The following is a 17,218-nucleotide window of genomic DNA, read 5'->3' on the forward strand; positions in this document are numbered from 1 at the left end:
ATGACTTCTTATCACTAAGATAACGCGTTATCTACACCGATAAGCTTCTCTAATCACTGATAAAGTACTCTTATCACGGTTGGGTGACCCACGAGGTTCAAGATGAGCGATGAGAAACTCAAAAAACCGGTGGATCCTAGCCTGACGATGATGTAGGTATAAAAGCAAAAAAATGGATCGAACGTGCATGATGTAGTATTTTCATAATATTCGATGTGAGTAAGATAGTCATTTGACAGAAAAAAACTTTTTTTTGTTTACAATAGTTGATAATTAATTACATTTTATTTTTATTGCTTACGTTCACATTGCAACTATTAAGACGATTCCAGCTTTTTGCTTTCCTACTCAATCATTTTTTTTCTATTAATAATTATCATTGACCGGGTGTAGACTTAAGTTCGGTCCTCTAGGGGCACAGAGGAAGATTATTTTGTTTTTAACCTAGTATCGAATTTATTTATTGATTTGTCCATAAAAATAACACAATTAATTTAAATTTAAAAAAAAATATTTGTAACAAGGAAGATCACCTAAAAAGGATCAAATAGTTAAACAATATTACCTCATTTTAATGATATGATTATATTAGATTAATTTAATAACACTAGTACGGCTAGAGCCTCAGCTATTTTCATAGTTTTAAAGGAATAAGTAAATAGTTTTGTTTGTCATTACTTTACACATTTACACGAAAGTCAAGACTGCTATAAAAAAAGTTGCTTTTGTGACTATATATTTTTTAGTTATTATTTTATTAAAATTGGCTAAATCTGGATTACATAAATAGGTACAATATGGGTATTTGTATAAAATTTACAATTAAGCTTCATCTCAGTAAAAAAAAAATCCATTTTCTTGCAAGCATGTGTTAATTCATTAAATTGTATATTTCTTTAAAATAACTCAGTACATAAAAAAAATCGATGTTTTACCTAACCGGATATGACGTTAATAGTACAGCTACAGTGTCTCAAAAACAACAAATTGAAGGTAATTACATTTTTTAATTTATATAATGTAAATAAGTCAATAATAAAAATACTAAAATGATATGAGGGGCTGGGTGCAAGAAGGGCATTTTCTAGAAAAACGTATTTTGAGATAAACTAAGTTAAAGTTTCAAATGTATGACACTCTTTTGGATCTGCTCACATGGTTATACAATTTGTGTCATATGAAAGATCGAATCTTAAAGAAAATAATTATGTTTTTTTTTCTGTGTCCACTAAGTTTTAAATAAAAGAGATATTTAATCACGAAAATGCCCTTCTTGCATCAAACAGTAATTACCTATTCTATTTCAATTAAAATGATTAAAGAACTTGAATTTTATTAATTTATTCATAACTTTTGAATAATATGAACATAATATTAAATAAACAAATAAATAATAATAATTAAAAGTATACAAATAAAATTACAAATACAAATTTTACGTTTTATTACTTTTAATTTTAAATATTATCTTATTTCCTTAATGCTTAGTTTTCGAAATAAAATTTTCCGTGAAAATGACTTTCTTGCACCCAGCCCCTCGTATGTTACTTGGATAACATAACCCAAAAAATATTGTTATGTTATACATATTATAACGTTGAAAATTATATTATTTTAGATATTTTAACTTTACAAAATAAAACGAACAAAAGAAATTACTAAATTTGTTAGGATAATGTATCGTTTAAAACAATTGAAAACGAAGGATTTTTGCATATTCTAAAAACTATATGTCCACTATACAGGGTGTTCCAGCATGAAAGGTAAGTAATAGGTGATTGGACATCTGGGGGACCTCCAAATAAACCCTCCGTTTTCCATTTTTTCGATAAGTCAAAAATTGAAGATTACGACAGTTAAGTAAAAAAATAATGACTTAAAAAAAAAAAAGATGCCCTGTTATTTAGTGCAAAAAGCTGACCTTAAAAGAGGAGTCACATTATTTTCAGTCCCTTTCGGCCCCTAACTCAAAAAATGATAAGACAAAAATGATTAGAGACCGGAGATAAAGGATAAGTGATAAAAGATAAATGCTAAGACATAATTGATTAGAGATAAAAGAAAAGGGATAATTGGTAAGAGATAAATAAGGAGAGATTAGAGAGAAATAATAAGAGATATGGGCTAAATGATAAGAGATTAGAGATACATAATTAGAAACAAGAGATAAGAAATAAATGATAAGATATTAGTGATAAGAGAAGAGTTAGGGCCTGAAAAAGACTGAAAATGATTCCTCTTTTAAGGTGAGCATTTTGCACTGAATAACATGGAATATATTTTTGTTTTTAGGTCATTATTTTTTTACATTTTAGTTTTTTTAGAATTCAACTATATAGGATGTTCACAAAGATTAGATTTAATGTTGAAAAAATTGTTATCTCCGCAAATTGTTTCCAAGTATCTTTCTAGTTCTGCAATAACAATAGCATTATACTGTACTATTTCCTTGTTGAAGGAATTCTCCAAGTTCTGTCGTTTGGTCAAATAAAATATTCTAGTTTTCTTAGAACGTCAACTGAAAGTGTTTTTTTTTTGCGATCAAACATTGATATTTGCACAAGTGCATTAGTTTTTGCTCTGATGTGGAACTAACAGGGTATTGTTTTTCACAGTGTTTGTGTGTTAAAAATTGCAAACATTCTTCATAATCGATAAAAATGACCCAATAATAATAGTGGCGTTAATCGCTTTTCGAAAAATAATTTTTAGAGGTATTCTTTAGTATAATACATTTTTAGATAAGAATACTTAAATGTATTTGGAATTATTATTTTCATACCGAGGTTTGGAAAATTATCAAGGAAACCGTAGCTTTCTATTTGAAAAAGCATAGCCTTTTTTGGATGGTGATTATTACATTGAAATACATATATAGACTTGTGTAAGGTGTCTTTATTGAAAAGTGTAACTTTTTGTGGTGAAAAGTATTTTATTTACTTTCATGTTCCACAAATGTTTTTCTGGTTTTTAAAAACAATAATCCATTTAATATAGGGCACTCATTTTCTCGGAAAATAATTAAAATTTTTTATTTAGAATTTTGCGCAATATCACACAGTTTGTTTTGAACAAATTTTACATAATCTGTTTTTTTTCCCATTCGTGATATAATAGTTAAACATTAAAAACAACTATTATTATTAAAGTAAAATAACACCTAAAAGATACAATATCAAGTACAGAAACTCTATTTAAACAGCCGCAATCGTACGAAACCATTTTTATATTTTGTTTTGATCAACTATAACATATAGATCGGTCTGTTGTTTTCTTTCTGTGCATACCTAAATCGTTCATACTTGCATTTTATGCTTACTTCGTATCGAACACTATACCAGGTTTTTTAAAATTATATTATTATTTGTATCTATTAAGCATTTACCAAAACATATTTTATTAATCATGGACGGAAAAAGAACAGACGTTGTCGGTAAGAATATTTAAAAAATCAATAAATGTAAAAATATTTATAAAATGATAAAGAAATATAATGATTTTTTTAAAATATGTTTTTTTGGCTTAGAATTTTTTGAAATAAAAAAAGAAATCTACCAAGATGAATCATGCCCACAACTATTCAGGTAACAGTTTTATAATATTTTATAACGCAGCAATACAGTTTTATAAAATCTATATATATATATTTTTAATAATATACAAAACATTGCTGAAAATATGATACAATTGACTAATATATTGCTTGATTGTATGAGCTACGATATGAAATCGAAAATATGTTATAGTATTAGAGAATAAATTAATTATTGTATCAATTGTTATATTAATTATATTGGGCTTTAATAGAAAATACAATAACTAGTTATTATACACAGTAGTATAGGTACATAATAATACCCAATAGAGGACTTGCAAATAATATAACTTAATTGACGGATAATAGAATTATTATTACATTTGTTACTTTTACTGACAGTAACCAGTCTAAATTTACTGCTGATTTAAATATCACCACTGGTACGATTATAAAGATTTTAGTTTAGTGAAAAATAAGTGAAAACCAAGTGGTTATGCTATAATAAATGTAGTTTAAATCTACTACTATGAGACTAGATTTTATCAACATGAACTATGTGTATGTTAAGTAAAAAAAAGAGCCGATAATAGATTTTTGGGTATATTTTGATATTTTAAGACCTAATCATAAAATAATAGTTTTAATTTTAAAAGTTTTAAAAATGCTAAATAAGAAATATAAAATTATTAAAATTTAAAAGATAAACAAAATTGAATTTATGAATGTCTTAAAGCATTCATAGATTGAAATATTATGTAAATAATTTTGTTTTGTATTGAAACTTACTATGGTGTCACATTGTGTATGCGTTAGTTTTATATAAAAAATTATGGTGACATTACAATTTAAATTAATTTTCGCTTTCAATGTACTACTTTATCTATGATTAAATGAATAATTATAATTATTATTATTATAATACGATTGCAATTAATGTATTATTCTGTGCATACAGTTTTATAAACTACTATGATAAATAAGTTTAAGATTTAAGTACTACATATTTTTTACATACATACTTACTTCTCATTTAATAAGTAAATCGTAATTACAACTTACTTGTCTATATTTATCTTAGAAGTTAAGAAATAATAACTGACTCCATTAACACATATTCTGGGAGACATGTATTATTTACACAACGTATTATTTTGTTGTTGTTAGAAAATCCGCAATTAAATTGGAAGTCGGCGAAGTCGATAAAGATCATTTTTTCAAATCTGAGATAAAAACAGAAGAAAATGAAGATTTATCAGTTGTAAAAGAAGAATTTTTGGACCTTCATTATACTGAGTGAGTCCATAATTTTGATAGTGAAATTATTACCTTAATTTGTTTAACCATTTAAAAGGTAAACTTTCCGTATACTTAATTGTGTCCATTAGTTTTAAGAGAAACTGTGTGTTCTTTAGACAGAATCCGATATTTTCCCATATACTTATTGTTTATTATATATTGTTGTATATTATTGTTGTATATTATTGTTTATTTATTATTATTATTTTTATTTAATTATTGTTTATTTATTCTATTCACAATATGCTTGTCTACCTTAAGGTCTTAAGAAATTGAGGATACGGTTATGTAACATGTATGATCACTAACTAAATTTTTGTTTTGTTTAAGTTTTGTCGAATCAAACTTCGATGCAAAAAATATTAAGATTGAAAACACTGAAGCCGTGAATAGTTCTGACTTGGTATTTTTAGTTCCAGAACCGCTATTTACTGGGTAAGTAATTTTTTTTAAATTTAATATTACACCTCTTATCTTCTATCTATTCACTGAGGTCGGCCATATACATATTGTATATTCCACGCACACCTTGGTTATCTTTACATCTTCTTCTTCTTTTATCTCATTCGAAAGGGTCAACCAGCCAAATCTAATAGAAACCCAGCAGAAACAAATTGTTGCTCATCATTGCTCTTGTAGGTATCATATGATACCAAAACGTAATTATAGTGTATTAATAAGCTACACAATATTTTTTTTTGGCCCTTAACTGCATAAAAGTACCGTTTGTGTACATTTTATAAAAATCATATTACTTTATTCATTAGTAGGTTCACATATAAGAAATAAAACCGATCCAAATGTAATTAGCTATTAATAAAAATGTACATGAATAGGTTAAAAATAATTACTACTATTTGAATTTTCATAGTTAAAAATATCCTTGTGGTGTCGTACATTCAATCATCAAAATACCCCCAAAAAAATATCATCACAAGACTTTTAATATGAAATGCATTAAGTATTGGTTATTTTGTATACCTATAAAAATAAAAATTATTAAACAATGATCACTATGAGTACAGTTGTGATGTATATTTTCAACTCCAAAGATTCTGACTCGTGTGTGATTTTTAAAAAAAATATTTTGTTTTATTTTCTTAAAAAAATTATGTTTTTTATTTTGTTTTAAACTTCAAACTTTAAGTTTAAACATACACAATTCACTACCATAATAAATTGTAAATTATGTTGTTTTAGCGATACATTCAATACAATAAAACATGACCGATTTTTTACTGAAGAAGAGCCATCCACGCAGGAAGAACTGATAATGTCTAACGAGAAACTAATTCAACGTACCTTATGCTCAAGAACATTCGCACAACCCAAAAAACATGAAAACCTATTTCAATGCGAAGTGTTCTCACAACAAGCAGCACTCTCACAATCTGGTAATCTCAAAACGCACACGGGCTATACACCTTTGCAATGTTCAGTATGCTTGAAGAAATTTTCACAGTATGGAAGTCTAAAAATGCACAATAGAACACACACGGGCGAGAAGCCTTTTCAGTGTGAAGTATGCTTAAAGACATTCTCACAGTCTGGAAATCTTAAAACACACAAAAGGACCCACACGGGCGAGAGGCCTTTTCAGTGTGAAATATGTTTGGAGACATTTTCATATTCTGGATATCTTAAAACGCACAAAAGGTCACACACGGGCGAGAGGCCTTTTCAGTGTGAAATATGCTTGGAGACATTTTCACAACATGAAAATCTTAAACTGCACAAACGGACACATGCGGGCGAGAAGCCTTTCAATTGTGAATTATGTTTCAAGGCGTTTTCAGTATCTAGTTATCTTAACAAACATAGAATGACTCACACTGGTGAGAGATCTTTTCAGTGTAAAGTATGCCTAAAGGCTTTCTCACAACCGGGTCATCTCATAATGCATAAAAGGACACACTGGGTCGAAAAAGTGTAAAAATTGAGAAAAAAAATGATTCTAAACTAAGTTTATAAACATTTTTTTTTTTAGTTTATTGTATATATTATGTACTGCACAACACGTTTTGTAGAATACTTTGGAATAGAAACATATGTTATTGTACAAAAATAGAGCCTGTAACCGTTATTGATGTAGAAATAAAAATTAAGTATGTAAATAGATCTCACTTTCTTATGTTAAAATATATGTTTACTTATTTTAACTTAATTTTAAGTTTAAGGGAAAAATTTCCCGCGTAATGTGCCTTAGTAAATGCATTTTTATTACAGTCACGATGTCCTTTAAAGGTAAATGGAAATTAAACACACTTACCTGACTTACTAGGCTGTGTAAAAAAGATAGTTAGTTTTATGAAAATAAAATATGTGTACTAATAAGATCTTTTTAGTAGGAACTGGGTTATAGAAGAGTTATTTGGCATAAACACCGTCGGTTCTTAATTACCCATTATCCATTACACTTACTTTTTCCCTATAGCATTGTCATTTAATTTTTCTTTTACATTATTGTGTTGAAAGCAGATGGACAATGTTTAAAGGCAAAACAACAAATAGGCTTAACCCGTAGAACGAGGGTTCTCAAATTCGTATTTTATTTTTGTATTTTGAGATCTGCCTTAATTTCTCCGTTGCCTATATTCTACTGCACTAGTCCTCTCGGATAAAATCACTTTCAAATTAACGCTTTGATGCTGTTGAGGAGTGGCCGTTAAAGTATTCGCTGAACATAGGGAAACCACAACGAAAAAAAAGACGTAAATGGAAACGTATTAGATCCTTTGATTTTTGGAAATGAGCTAGACGAAGCATCATGTCTGAGTAATTCAATAATATAATAATATATTTCATCGTCATCATCATGTAGCTTAACGGGCCAGGAAGGCCCAACGCTGCCTTCATGAGATGGTTTATAATATATCTAATTAATAATATAATTTTAGATTCAATGCAAAGCGCCGAAGGTATTGGTTTTACTCTGTGTGGTTTTTTTTTATCTGTATACACTAACTTTTTTAATACTGGACCAATTACTTCGAGTAGCAACTCTATAAATTACAAATTTTATCTAATTGGTATTTTGAGGAAGGGAGGGGGGGAAATAAGTTGAAAAAATTTACTTCTTCACAGTCGAAATTTGAAAAAACAAAAAAAAAAACCGTTCGAGTTTTTAAGTTAGAATTTTAACTGGCTATAATTTCAAAAAAAGGATTCGGATTGAGTTTAAATTTATTAGGAATACTTTTTTGGTATGCCCGTACACGTCAGTTAAATCAAATTTAAATTATACCCATTTCACATCCCCTAGGGGGGTTACAAGTTTTTTGGGGTTTTTAGCTGTAATTTTAAGATCTTTGGATTGAAAATTCGCCAGTAGTTAGAACTTATATGTATCTATAATATATTAAACGGAAAAAAAATTCGGCACTACAGTTTTCCTTTAATTTCCGGAAAACTGTGTTTTCGCAGATTGCGTACATTTTAACAAAAAACCCTAAAATCTTAAAAAAATGTATCAAATCATTAAAACAATTTTATGTATACTTATGCAGAATGATACTTTTAAGTTTTGTGCTCAAGTACCACTTTTGACTTTAAGTTTACACAAATTCAATTTTTTTTAGCTAAGTAAATTTAAAAACTGATATTGAATTCGTAATCACCGACCCCAAAAACATATAATTTGAAGCCTTTTACTTAAAAATTCAGAAAAATGTGTTAGCTTTGATGCAGAGCGGCGAAGGTATTGGTTTTATTCTGATGTGAGCTTTTTTTTATCTGTATACACTGTAACTTTTTTAATACTGGACCAATTACAAACACGGTGTACCAGATGTGAGAAACGAAGAGACGCTAAAAACTGTCGGTTGGTAACGTTGACCCGTGTTAGGTTAGGTTAGGACCAGTGGTCGGTATCATAATATTATGTTTATTACATGATATCACAGACGATTAAATCGTGTTACTGATTATAGTAGATACACGATTTGTTGGGAAAAAACCGATCCGTGTACTTATTAAGACACTTAATGGTTCTGACACGACAAAACCACTGTTGTTATCTCGTTATTCTCCATCACAGTACCAGTATACGATTTAATTTTATTTAAATGTTAGAAACTCAATTTTTCTTTAGAAATAACATAAATTAATATACAGGGTGGGGCAGTAAAACCGGCGATTTTCCAATATATTTAAATGGGAAAACTCGTTTCACTACCCCAACCTTTACATTTTATGGATCTATGAAAAGGTTTTTAGTTGCATTTTGTTTTGTAACATGAATCGTCACCATCCCAACTAAATATAACAAGACATTATATATGTGTTAGTTGGTCCACTACGTTTTTGCAAAAAAAAAACCAGTACAGTAAGGTTGAGGCATAGTGGGGACGGGGAGGTCACAGGTTTACAAGAATTTTTAAATCTGAAAGTGATAAAATCACTTTCGAAAAAACGCTTCGATGCAAATCGGTAGTTTGTATTTTCAAGTCAGTACAGTCCATACCAAGCACAGTATAAACCAGTAAAGTTAGAAAGTATTAAATTGAGGTTCTGTATTTACAAATAAATGCTTATACTATATCCTTTGTCTCAGTAATAGCTCTCAGCAAAAATGATGAATATTTTTTATATAGTTAACGGAAACCCAACCTAAAATTACAAAAAAATGTACAAAGCCGAGTCTGCAACCACGAAAGAGCACTTTTATGTCTCGTTGAAGTACCGAATAAATTTAGAGTAGTGGTGGAATTATAGAAAATGATATAGTATATTAACAAGCGGTAACAAGCTAGTATATTAAAACGTCAAGTTTGTGGCTAAAATTGTAGGGTTTATTATCTGGTCAAAAGTAACTTAACATCGAGAATTAAACTACTTTGAATTTATTATTTAGTTCTAATTTGAACGTTGAACGTACAACATATCTCTTATCTCATATCAGATAACAGCGTAACGCTTATTTTTGGAACAATTTTTTCGTTTTGCTTTTCGGTTATTTGCCACAGTTAATTCCCACCCCTAACCTCTTCTTCATCCCCATTTCTTTTTGGGTAACGCTTTTTTCGTTATAATTTTTTCAGTTATGTGCCAGAGCAAAGATATGAAAATGTCAAATTGTAAAGTCTTAGTCTTTTCATTGTATACAATAATATAATTTTAAATTTACATGTTTACTGCTATTGATAATGATAATTTTTACCAAAAAAGTCTATTGGTTTATTTTGAAATAGTGTCACTTAAATTGCATACCGCCAAAATAATATGGACAAAATTTCATGAAAATGGCAAAAACTTGGGAAAATTTGTTTGAATTTTACTTAGAGTGTTTTCGTTTTAAGAAAAGCTAGATTGTAATAAGCAATGTGTACTTAAGATTCTATGTAGAGCTTAAGAGGTTCTTAATTTCATTGATGCGATATTTCCTTTTATGGTTTTTGGTTTTCTTCAAATACACAGACTATTGGACTTAATTAGAAATTAGCATAACAAAAGTGTGTTTAAAAATTTCACGAAGCTTACAAATTCGAAATGTTACTTGAATTGGTATTAATGTTTAAATATTATTTTTACAGAATAAAAAGTGACTGGTTACAAAACAAAGTCACTGGTTTTGTTTACGGGTTTGAACCGTGGACTGATCTGCTGGGATTCGGTAATAATACAATAAATAGTAACGAAATATAAGAGCAAAATAGTATATTAATCAATCAAATTTACATTTGTATGTGAATATGTGAAATATTACATACATGCAGTAATTCGAGAACAGTTAACAACTAAAAAAAAAAATTTCGAATGATGAGTTTTTCAGCTGTTTTAGCTGTGAATTCTCCATCTGAAAGTATAAAATATGAATTATTATACATTATGTAAACAAACATATCAGGCCAATTGAGTTGAAAATAACAATGTTACACTAAAAAAAACGTCTTTGTTTCAAATAATCGTACGAGTTGAATAATGTAATATCACGTATCTCACGCTAATTCTTTTTTTGTACATCAAAAAAGTTTTTTAATTTGTTAGTTATTTTCGAGTTTTAATATTAAGTTAAAAAAAAAAATGACAAATTTTATTATCATAATGTTTTTGCAATAGTTTTTGAACGTTTTACTCGACACATTTATTGAATACTACTCTATTGTTATATTACTTTTCCATGTCTCTATGAATTGCTCATATGTGGGTATTTCCATGGGTACATGCGCTTTAGCTTTTACTTCCATGCATATTGCTATAATGTCTTCATAATATTTGAATAGACAACCATCACGACGCTGGATCTCTTTTTTTATTATTGCCTATTATTATAAGAGTAATAATTAGAAATTAAATAGTGTATTACAAGTTACAAATAAAACTGATTTCTCTTTAGCGAAATAAAAACTGCTATCTACAACACACAAAATAAGTTTTTATATGCAAAAAAAAAACATCAATTTTATAGTAGTTAACGTATTGATTTCATATTTTGTAAAAAATGGGAGAAGATATTATATTTAAATTCTCTTTTACTGTATCAATAATTGGAAAAATTCGTTCGAAAATGGTTCTTCTATTAAATACCTTTTTATATGTAAATAATGAGTGGAAAAATAATTTACTATGAAAATCCTACTGTTTTAGTATTGGGAAGTACGTACATATTTTTTAGGTATAAGAGAAAGACAATATCTATCGAATCCAGAAAAGAAAAAATGGCAGATGTTTAACTTTTTTGAAAGTTTGAATACTTTGAATATCTCACAAAACCAACCTAACAAGCCTTTTATCTGTAATATAGTATTATGGTTTATATTTACACGTATTCCAGGTTCTTTTGTAGCAGCAAACGCTAGGGCATAGGTCATAACTTCATCCTTCCCAAACATACGGTCTGAAAGTACAAAATATTATATATTTTTTAAATAAACGAATTAGGTCAAATGAGTTGAGAATAACTATGTGGTATACTAGAAAAACATCAATATTTAGTATCAATATTTAAAATAATAGTAGTTTTTAGAATAGTAATGTAATAAAAATAAGGTCCCAATTTTTTCAATTTTTTATTAGGTTTTATTTATTACTAACTCTTAGTTTAAAAAACAATACTTTTTTATAGTTATTACACTTGATTGTTAATGATGATATCTTTTCAATGGTTTTTGATCATTTTACTCAACATATTTATTGAATATTTTTATACATTTTTAATTACTTGATTGTAATTCTAGCCTTTCAAACACATCCATACTGGCGAAGTCTGTGGTTGTTATGTCAGCTTCCTTAGCTACTTTGGCACATATGGCTTTTATTTTATCAAACTTTACGTAGTCATCTTGCTTCATAATTTGCTCGACTATGTCACTAACCAATCTCTATAATTTTCAGAATAAGAATTTAATTTTAAAATGTATTTTATAATTAACTCAAAAACTAATCCTGCTTTAGCGAACCAAAACGTTAAACTATGAACAAACCTTTGGTGAAAACCCCCTCCCCGCGGAACTTTTTGAAGCGTACCCAGCATTTTAATTTTTCATTTCTGTTTAAAACAATGGAAGAAATCTTTTTGTAAGCTTCTTATATTTATTTAGTTTTTTATGTAAGAAATCAGTAACAAAATCATTTTATGGTTTGAGAAAAAAAACGTTATAATTCGAGAAGCTAAGAATTTTTATACTAATAATAAAAACCTATACTTTTTAGAGTTATAAGTGTTAACCCTATTTTAAATGGGAGAATTAAAAGTTTGAATATTTCGAATATCTCAACACAAATAAACGAACGAGCTTTTTATCTGTAATATAGTTTTATAGTTTTTATTTACATTTAATCTTGGTGTTCCTTTAGTTGTGTACGATAGGATGGCGATTTCAACTTGGTCATTTGTATAAAGGAAACCTGAAAGTACATAGTATAAATTTAAATAACCAAATTTAACAGCAAGGGAATCGAGAATAGTATCGTGTTAAAATTACAAAACATTTGTTTTTTATGTTAATGTAATTTTAGAATAATAAAGTCAATTCACATTATATATTTATAGTGATATTGGTTAATGACTTATCACATTTTATAATTTGTTTTGTACATCATCAAAATGTACCCGTTTTTTTAAACTTTTTATTTGGTTTAAGAGTTATGATTTTTTGGTTAAAATTTTTTTATAATTTTTAGCTATATAAAGAACAAAATTGATTATTAAATGGTTTTGTCAACATTTTTCTAATATCTATTACCGAAATCCATATCCTTTGCATCATAATTTTTGTCGATTGTTTGTCCTATTTCGAGTAATACTTTACTTAATTGAGTAAAGTCCATTTTGCCATCATCCCCCACTTTTGACGCGATTTTTTCTTTAATCATAGTCTGTAATTTTCAGAATAAGTGTTAAAGTATGTTCAGTATAAGTGAAAAATATTTTTTTAAGAGTAACTGGCGATTGTAAGAACATTAAATACATTTTTTAAACAATATATCGCTTCTCCAGTGGAACAATGGTGTAAGTGCAAATTTTTTAATTTTTTGATTTAAGTACGAAAACAGTATGATAACATTTAATTTTATCGAGTAAAACCAAGGCATGAGTGTAATACCTATTATTGACCCCTAGAGAGCAGTTTTGTCGATTACCATCGTGTACGGTTACCATTACACTAAAATTATAATTCACGTTTTCTGATGAACAGTAAAATTTGCACTTACACAGGCGCGTAACTAGGAATTTTTTTTTGGTTGGCCCACTTTAAACTATTGATAAACAAAGTTATTAATAATTATTCTTATTAATAATTAATTTTTTCCCCTATATATGGGGCATTCTGAGTCAAATCACGCGGTCATTGGCCTGACCTCCTCAATTTTTTTTTTTAAAACTTCTTTTAATTTTTTATCACTATTTTTTGCCCCAAAAATAGAGGTTTTGTACGTAACTTTTTAAAAAAAATCGATTTCGACCAGTTTAAAATTTTTGACATTTTTATCATAAAATCAGAGACTTAAATCAAATCTTTTCGACTAATAACGAGTGTAGGCCGAGATTTATTTCTATTTTTTTTTTAATAATGACAATTTTTCCGGGTGGTCACCCATCCTGGATCAAGCAGCAACGGACATAGCTTAACCTCAGATGCCGCGTGGCAGCTCAGGTCTCCACTGCGCCCACACTATGCCCCTCCCTATTATTTTTAATGTTATTCGTAAGGAAAATTTTTCACTTTATACTCCTAAAATATGCAAAAAATCAAAATTTACCAAGAAAATTTTAATTTTAAAATTTTTTTTGACATTTTCATGTCTTAGGTTCTGGCACATAACCCTGGCGAATAACCGAAAAAAAGTGTTACCAAAAAAAGCGTTACGCTGTTACGCTGTTACGCGCCCAAAGCTACCAAAGGGATCCATTTCGAATGTTAATCTGTTACGTTGTTATCTGATATGAGATAAGAGATATGTCGTACGTTCAACGTTCAAATTAGAACTAAATGATAAATTCAAAATAGTGACTAAAACTTTTTTTAATAAAAAAACTGAAATTAAAAAATTTTTCCTTTTTTAATAACTTGAAAAAACTCTATTTTTGGGGCAAAAATTAGTGATAAAAAATTCCAAAAAATTATGTTAAACTAAAAGAAGTTTTTAAAAAAAAAATTGAGGAGGTCAGGCCGATGACCGCGTGATTTGACTCAGAATGCCCCATATATAAAAAATGTTGGGTAGGCTCGGGCCTATATTTGGCATATATTCAGAGTCAATCTTTCGAAAAAATTATTCATCGGTCATTTTAATAAAAAAATGATTTAAATAAATATTTTGGTAAACAATTTTCTCAATAATGTCCATCTCTGTATAACGCTGAACGAGCACTTATTATTAATTTTTAATAATAAGTGCTTGTTTACTTACAAGCTGTTCTTCAGTTGGGGGGACACCTTGACATTGGAAAAAGAATGACGCCACGCAGAAAAACAGTATACTTTTCAAATACATGTTAATTTATCAAAAAAATAAACTCGGATTCAGAATGTTAAATTATAAGTTTAGGAAATAAAAACTGTTTAGAAACTATTCGATACTTATGAAGATTTTATAATGTAAATTGAGTATTGTATTATTGATTGGTGACTGTGATTCAAATAGTATGAATTAGCGCAGTACCTACTATAAGGACATATACTTCAGGACTGAAAACAATTTTAAATTTGTAACTATCAAGTTTTGCCGATTAAAGTAAAAAAAGATATTCAAGAACGTTTTTATTTGCATTGTATGCCATTTTTCATACACGCACTCTCTCGGTGTTATTTTTAGAAGAACTTAGTAAATTTACTTGTAAAACTGTTTACTCACGTGCAAAACATATGCATATATTGCCAACGATTTTCGATAGGTTTTGTCTAAAGAATATTTTATTTAATTTAATTTTTTTATACTAAAATTTTTAAATATGTAATATTTTTGTTAGTACTTCTCGGTTTGAAAGGGGAAAGGATAAAATATTTTTGGCCAATTAAGTTACTTTAAGTTATTACTTATTGGTTAAAAACAATTATGAGTTACAACATACACGAAAACAAATTAAATGATAAAACCCACCGTGTATAAACAATACTTTCTCAGCTCCGCATCGTAGCTGAACATAATATACAATATTTACAATTTTCTCAATTGAATCAAAGAAATCGTTTCAAATTGAAGTTAATAATTAAAAATTGTTTTCGCTTAGTTATCTAATCAATGCTAAAAAGACAAGTAGAAAATTCAAACTTAGGTATGGTCTATGTGAGAAATAATGAGTTTTCCTTGACGCCAATTTGTTTTACCTTAGTATGAAAGTAAAACATAATTATATTAATGTAAATAACAATATTCGCTGATGTTTATTATGAAACCCAAATTACACGAAAAACAAGTTGTGCCGGAGTAGCAATCGCGTATGGTGGACAATCTCCACCATATATATTTAAATAAACTGCTGATACGTAACACTAAATATTAAAAATGTAGAAAAATATGTACCTACAAGGTTGGGGGAAAAAACCATTTCAATAATAAAAGTAAATGTTTAAAACTGTTATACCAATATGTCAAGGTAAGTATATCCGAAACATTTATCCTGCGCTGTTTCGCCTATGTTGTGGGTCATGTTTTTAGAATTTTATATATATATTTTTTATGTTATGTTACTGGTTTTTCTCGTATTACCGAATATATTTCAAACGTTTCTGAAAAACCCATAACACATTGATGATCTTTTAGAACCGCGGTTGTGTTAAAAAGGTCATGAAGAAATCATTGGCAAAGTTGACAATTTATATTAAAGAATAACATAAATTATTTAGACGCCATAAAAATGAAAAACAATATAATAATTATTTTAAGGCTTCATTAGACACTGCCGTTGAACGGAATAAATAAAACTAATAGTGGTTGTACAGTTTTAAGATTTTAATATATTAATTCAACAGTAGATATTTGTATAAAAATTATAATAACCCTGTTTATCTAACTAAATGATTTAAAGACTTTCAAATGCTTTACGGTTATTGTAGAAATCTCATTTTTTTAAAAATATTTCATAAGGCTACGGATCTTTTGATTGACGTTATAAGCTTAAAAGTTCAGTCAAATTCTCTTTTACCAAAAAAATAGCTTAACAAGCATAACTAAATTAATATACAGATTGCTATAAGAGATTTCAAAATCACCGCTCCCTAAATCCTGTTACCCAAGGGCGGAAAATCACAATAACCTTGAAATATCATTGTATGGTAAAAAATAAAAAATGATTCACGTAGGTGGTTTTATAATAACTATAAACAAGTCGTCAACAAGTCATGTTGGCCTTGAATTTCTAAGGACCATGAGTATTTGTCGTACACCGTTATTAAAATGCAAGTTTAACATGGGTATCTAAAAAATAGACACAGTTTTTTGGCTTTGTATAATACTTTTAACACAAACGCGCACTGTATTTCATGTGTGCAAACAGTGTAAAATTTAAACGCACATCGAATCACACAAGTGTTTTTTTAATGAAGTAGAATTATGTTTTCGAGTAAACGCTTAGGCAAGAATTCAGTAAAAAATAATTTAATAAAAAAATCTAGTACACATGGATAAAGAGAAACTTCTTTCAGAGTCATTTAACTGATACATTAATCTAGCGATATCATATTATTGGTCAGACTGTAATTTTTAATCACATATAATGAATTCCAATAAGAGTTTCCAAAAATTGTTCAATTTTTTATTGATTGGGTAATCTGGTAAAAATGTCTAATGTATTTTTTGTTATTCAATTCTTTATACCAAGGAGTTCATTAAAAATGTATCGATAACACCCCTTGTTTGAACAATTTAATCTAATTAAATTTAAAAATGCAATTGATCATCAATAGTTTGAATAAAAATCTACCGTCAGTTGTTCCCATAAGT

The 17,218-nt window shown here is 28.2% G+C and overlaps 2 protein-coding genes across 2 annotated transcripts; one reads left to right on the forward strand and one right to left on the reverse strand.

Annotated features, from left to right (window-relative positions):
- The first annotated feature begins 102 nt into the window (after positions 1 to 102).
- On the forward strand, positions 103 to 6,902 carry LOC126845296 (zinc finger protein 239-like). Its single transcript, XM_050583943.1, has 4 exons — positions 103 to 152; positions 4,703 to 4,831; positions 5,165 to 5,269; positions 6,035 to 6,902. The coding sequence occupies exons 1-4, from the start codon at positions 103 to 105 to the stop codon at positions 6,765 to 6,767; spliced, it is 1,017 nt and encodes a 338-aa protein (XP_050439900.1). The 3' UTR covers positions 6,768 to 6,902.
- Positions 6,903 to 10,474: 3,572 nt separating this feature from the next.
- LOC126845294 (uncharacterized) lies at positions 10,475 to 14,986 on the reverse strand. Its single transcript, XM_050583942.1, has 7 exons — positions 14,687 to 14,986; positions 13,018 to 13,150; positions 12,606 to 12,679; positions 11,994 to 12,153; positions 11,596 to 11,669; positions 10,947 to 11,094; positions 10,475 to 10,628 (listed from the first exon to the last, which is right to left on the reverse strand). The coding sequence occupies exons 1-7, from the start codon at positions 14,768 to 14,770 to the stop codon at positions 10,570 to 10,572; spliced, it is 732 nt and encodes a 243-aa protein (XP_050439899.1). The 5' UTR covers positions 14,771 to 14,986; the 3' UTR covers positions 10,475 to 10,569.
- Positions 14,987 to 17,218: the final 2,232 nt, after the last annotated feature.

The sequence above is a fragment of the Adelges cooleyi genome, unplaced genomic scaffold (genome assembly GCF_023614345.1).
Source record: "Adelges cooleyi isolate 19-005CV unplaced genomic scaffold, UGA_ACOO_1.1 ACOO_flye_CR_arks_rails_tigmint_CR_PRNA_736, whole genome shotgun sequence".
NCBI lineage: Eukaryota > Metazoa > Arthropoda > Insecta > Hemiptera > Adelgidae > Adelges > Adelges cooleyi.

Bases quoted from the DNA above. Each gene is read 5' to 3' on its own strand.
- LOC126845296 (XM_050583943.1), top strand. From the start codon at position 103: ATGAGCGATGAGAAACTCAAAAAACCGGTGGATCCTAGCCTGACGATG. The intron at 4,832-5,164 runs GTGAGTCCATAA...GTTTTGTTTAAG, and splicing joins TTGGACCTTCATTATACTGA to TTTTGTCGAATCAAACTTCG. The intron at 5,270-6,034 runs GTAAGTAATTTT...ATGTTGTTTTAG, and splicing joins CCAGAACCGCTATTTACTGG to CGATACATTCAATACAATAA.
- LOC126845294 (XM_050583942.1), bottom strand. From the start codon at position 14,770: ATGTATTTGAAAAGTATACTGTTTTTCTGCGTGGCGTCATTCTTTTTC. The intron at 12,154-12,605 runs GTAAATAAAAAC...TGAAAATTATAG, and splicing joins AAGGAACACCAAGATTAAAT to AGATTGGTTAGTGACATAGT. The intron at 10,629-10,946 runs GTAATATAACAA...TTATACTTTCAG, and splicing joins ATTCATAGAGACATGGAAAA to ATGGAGAATTCACAGCTAAA.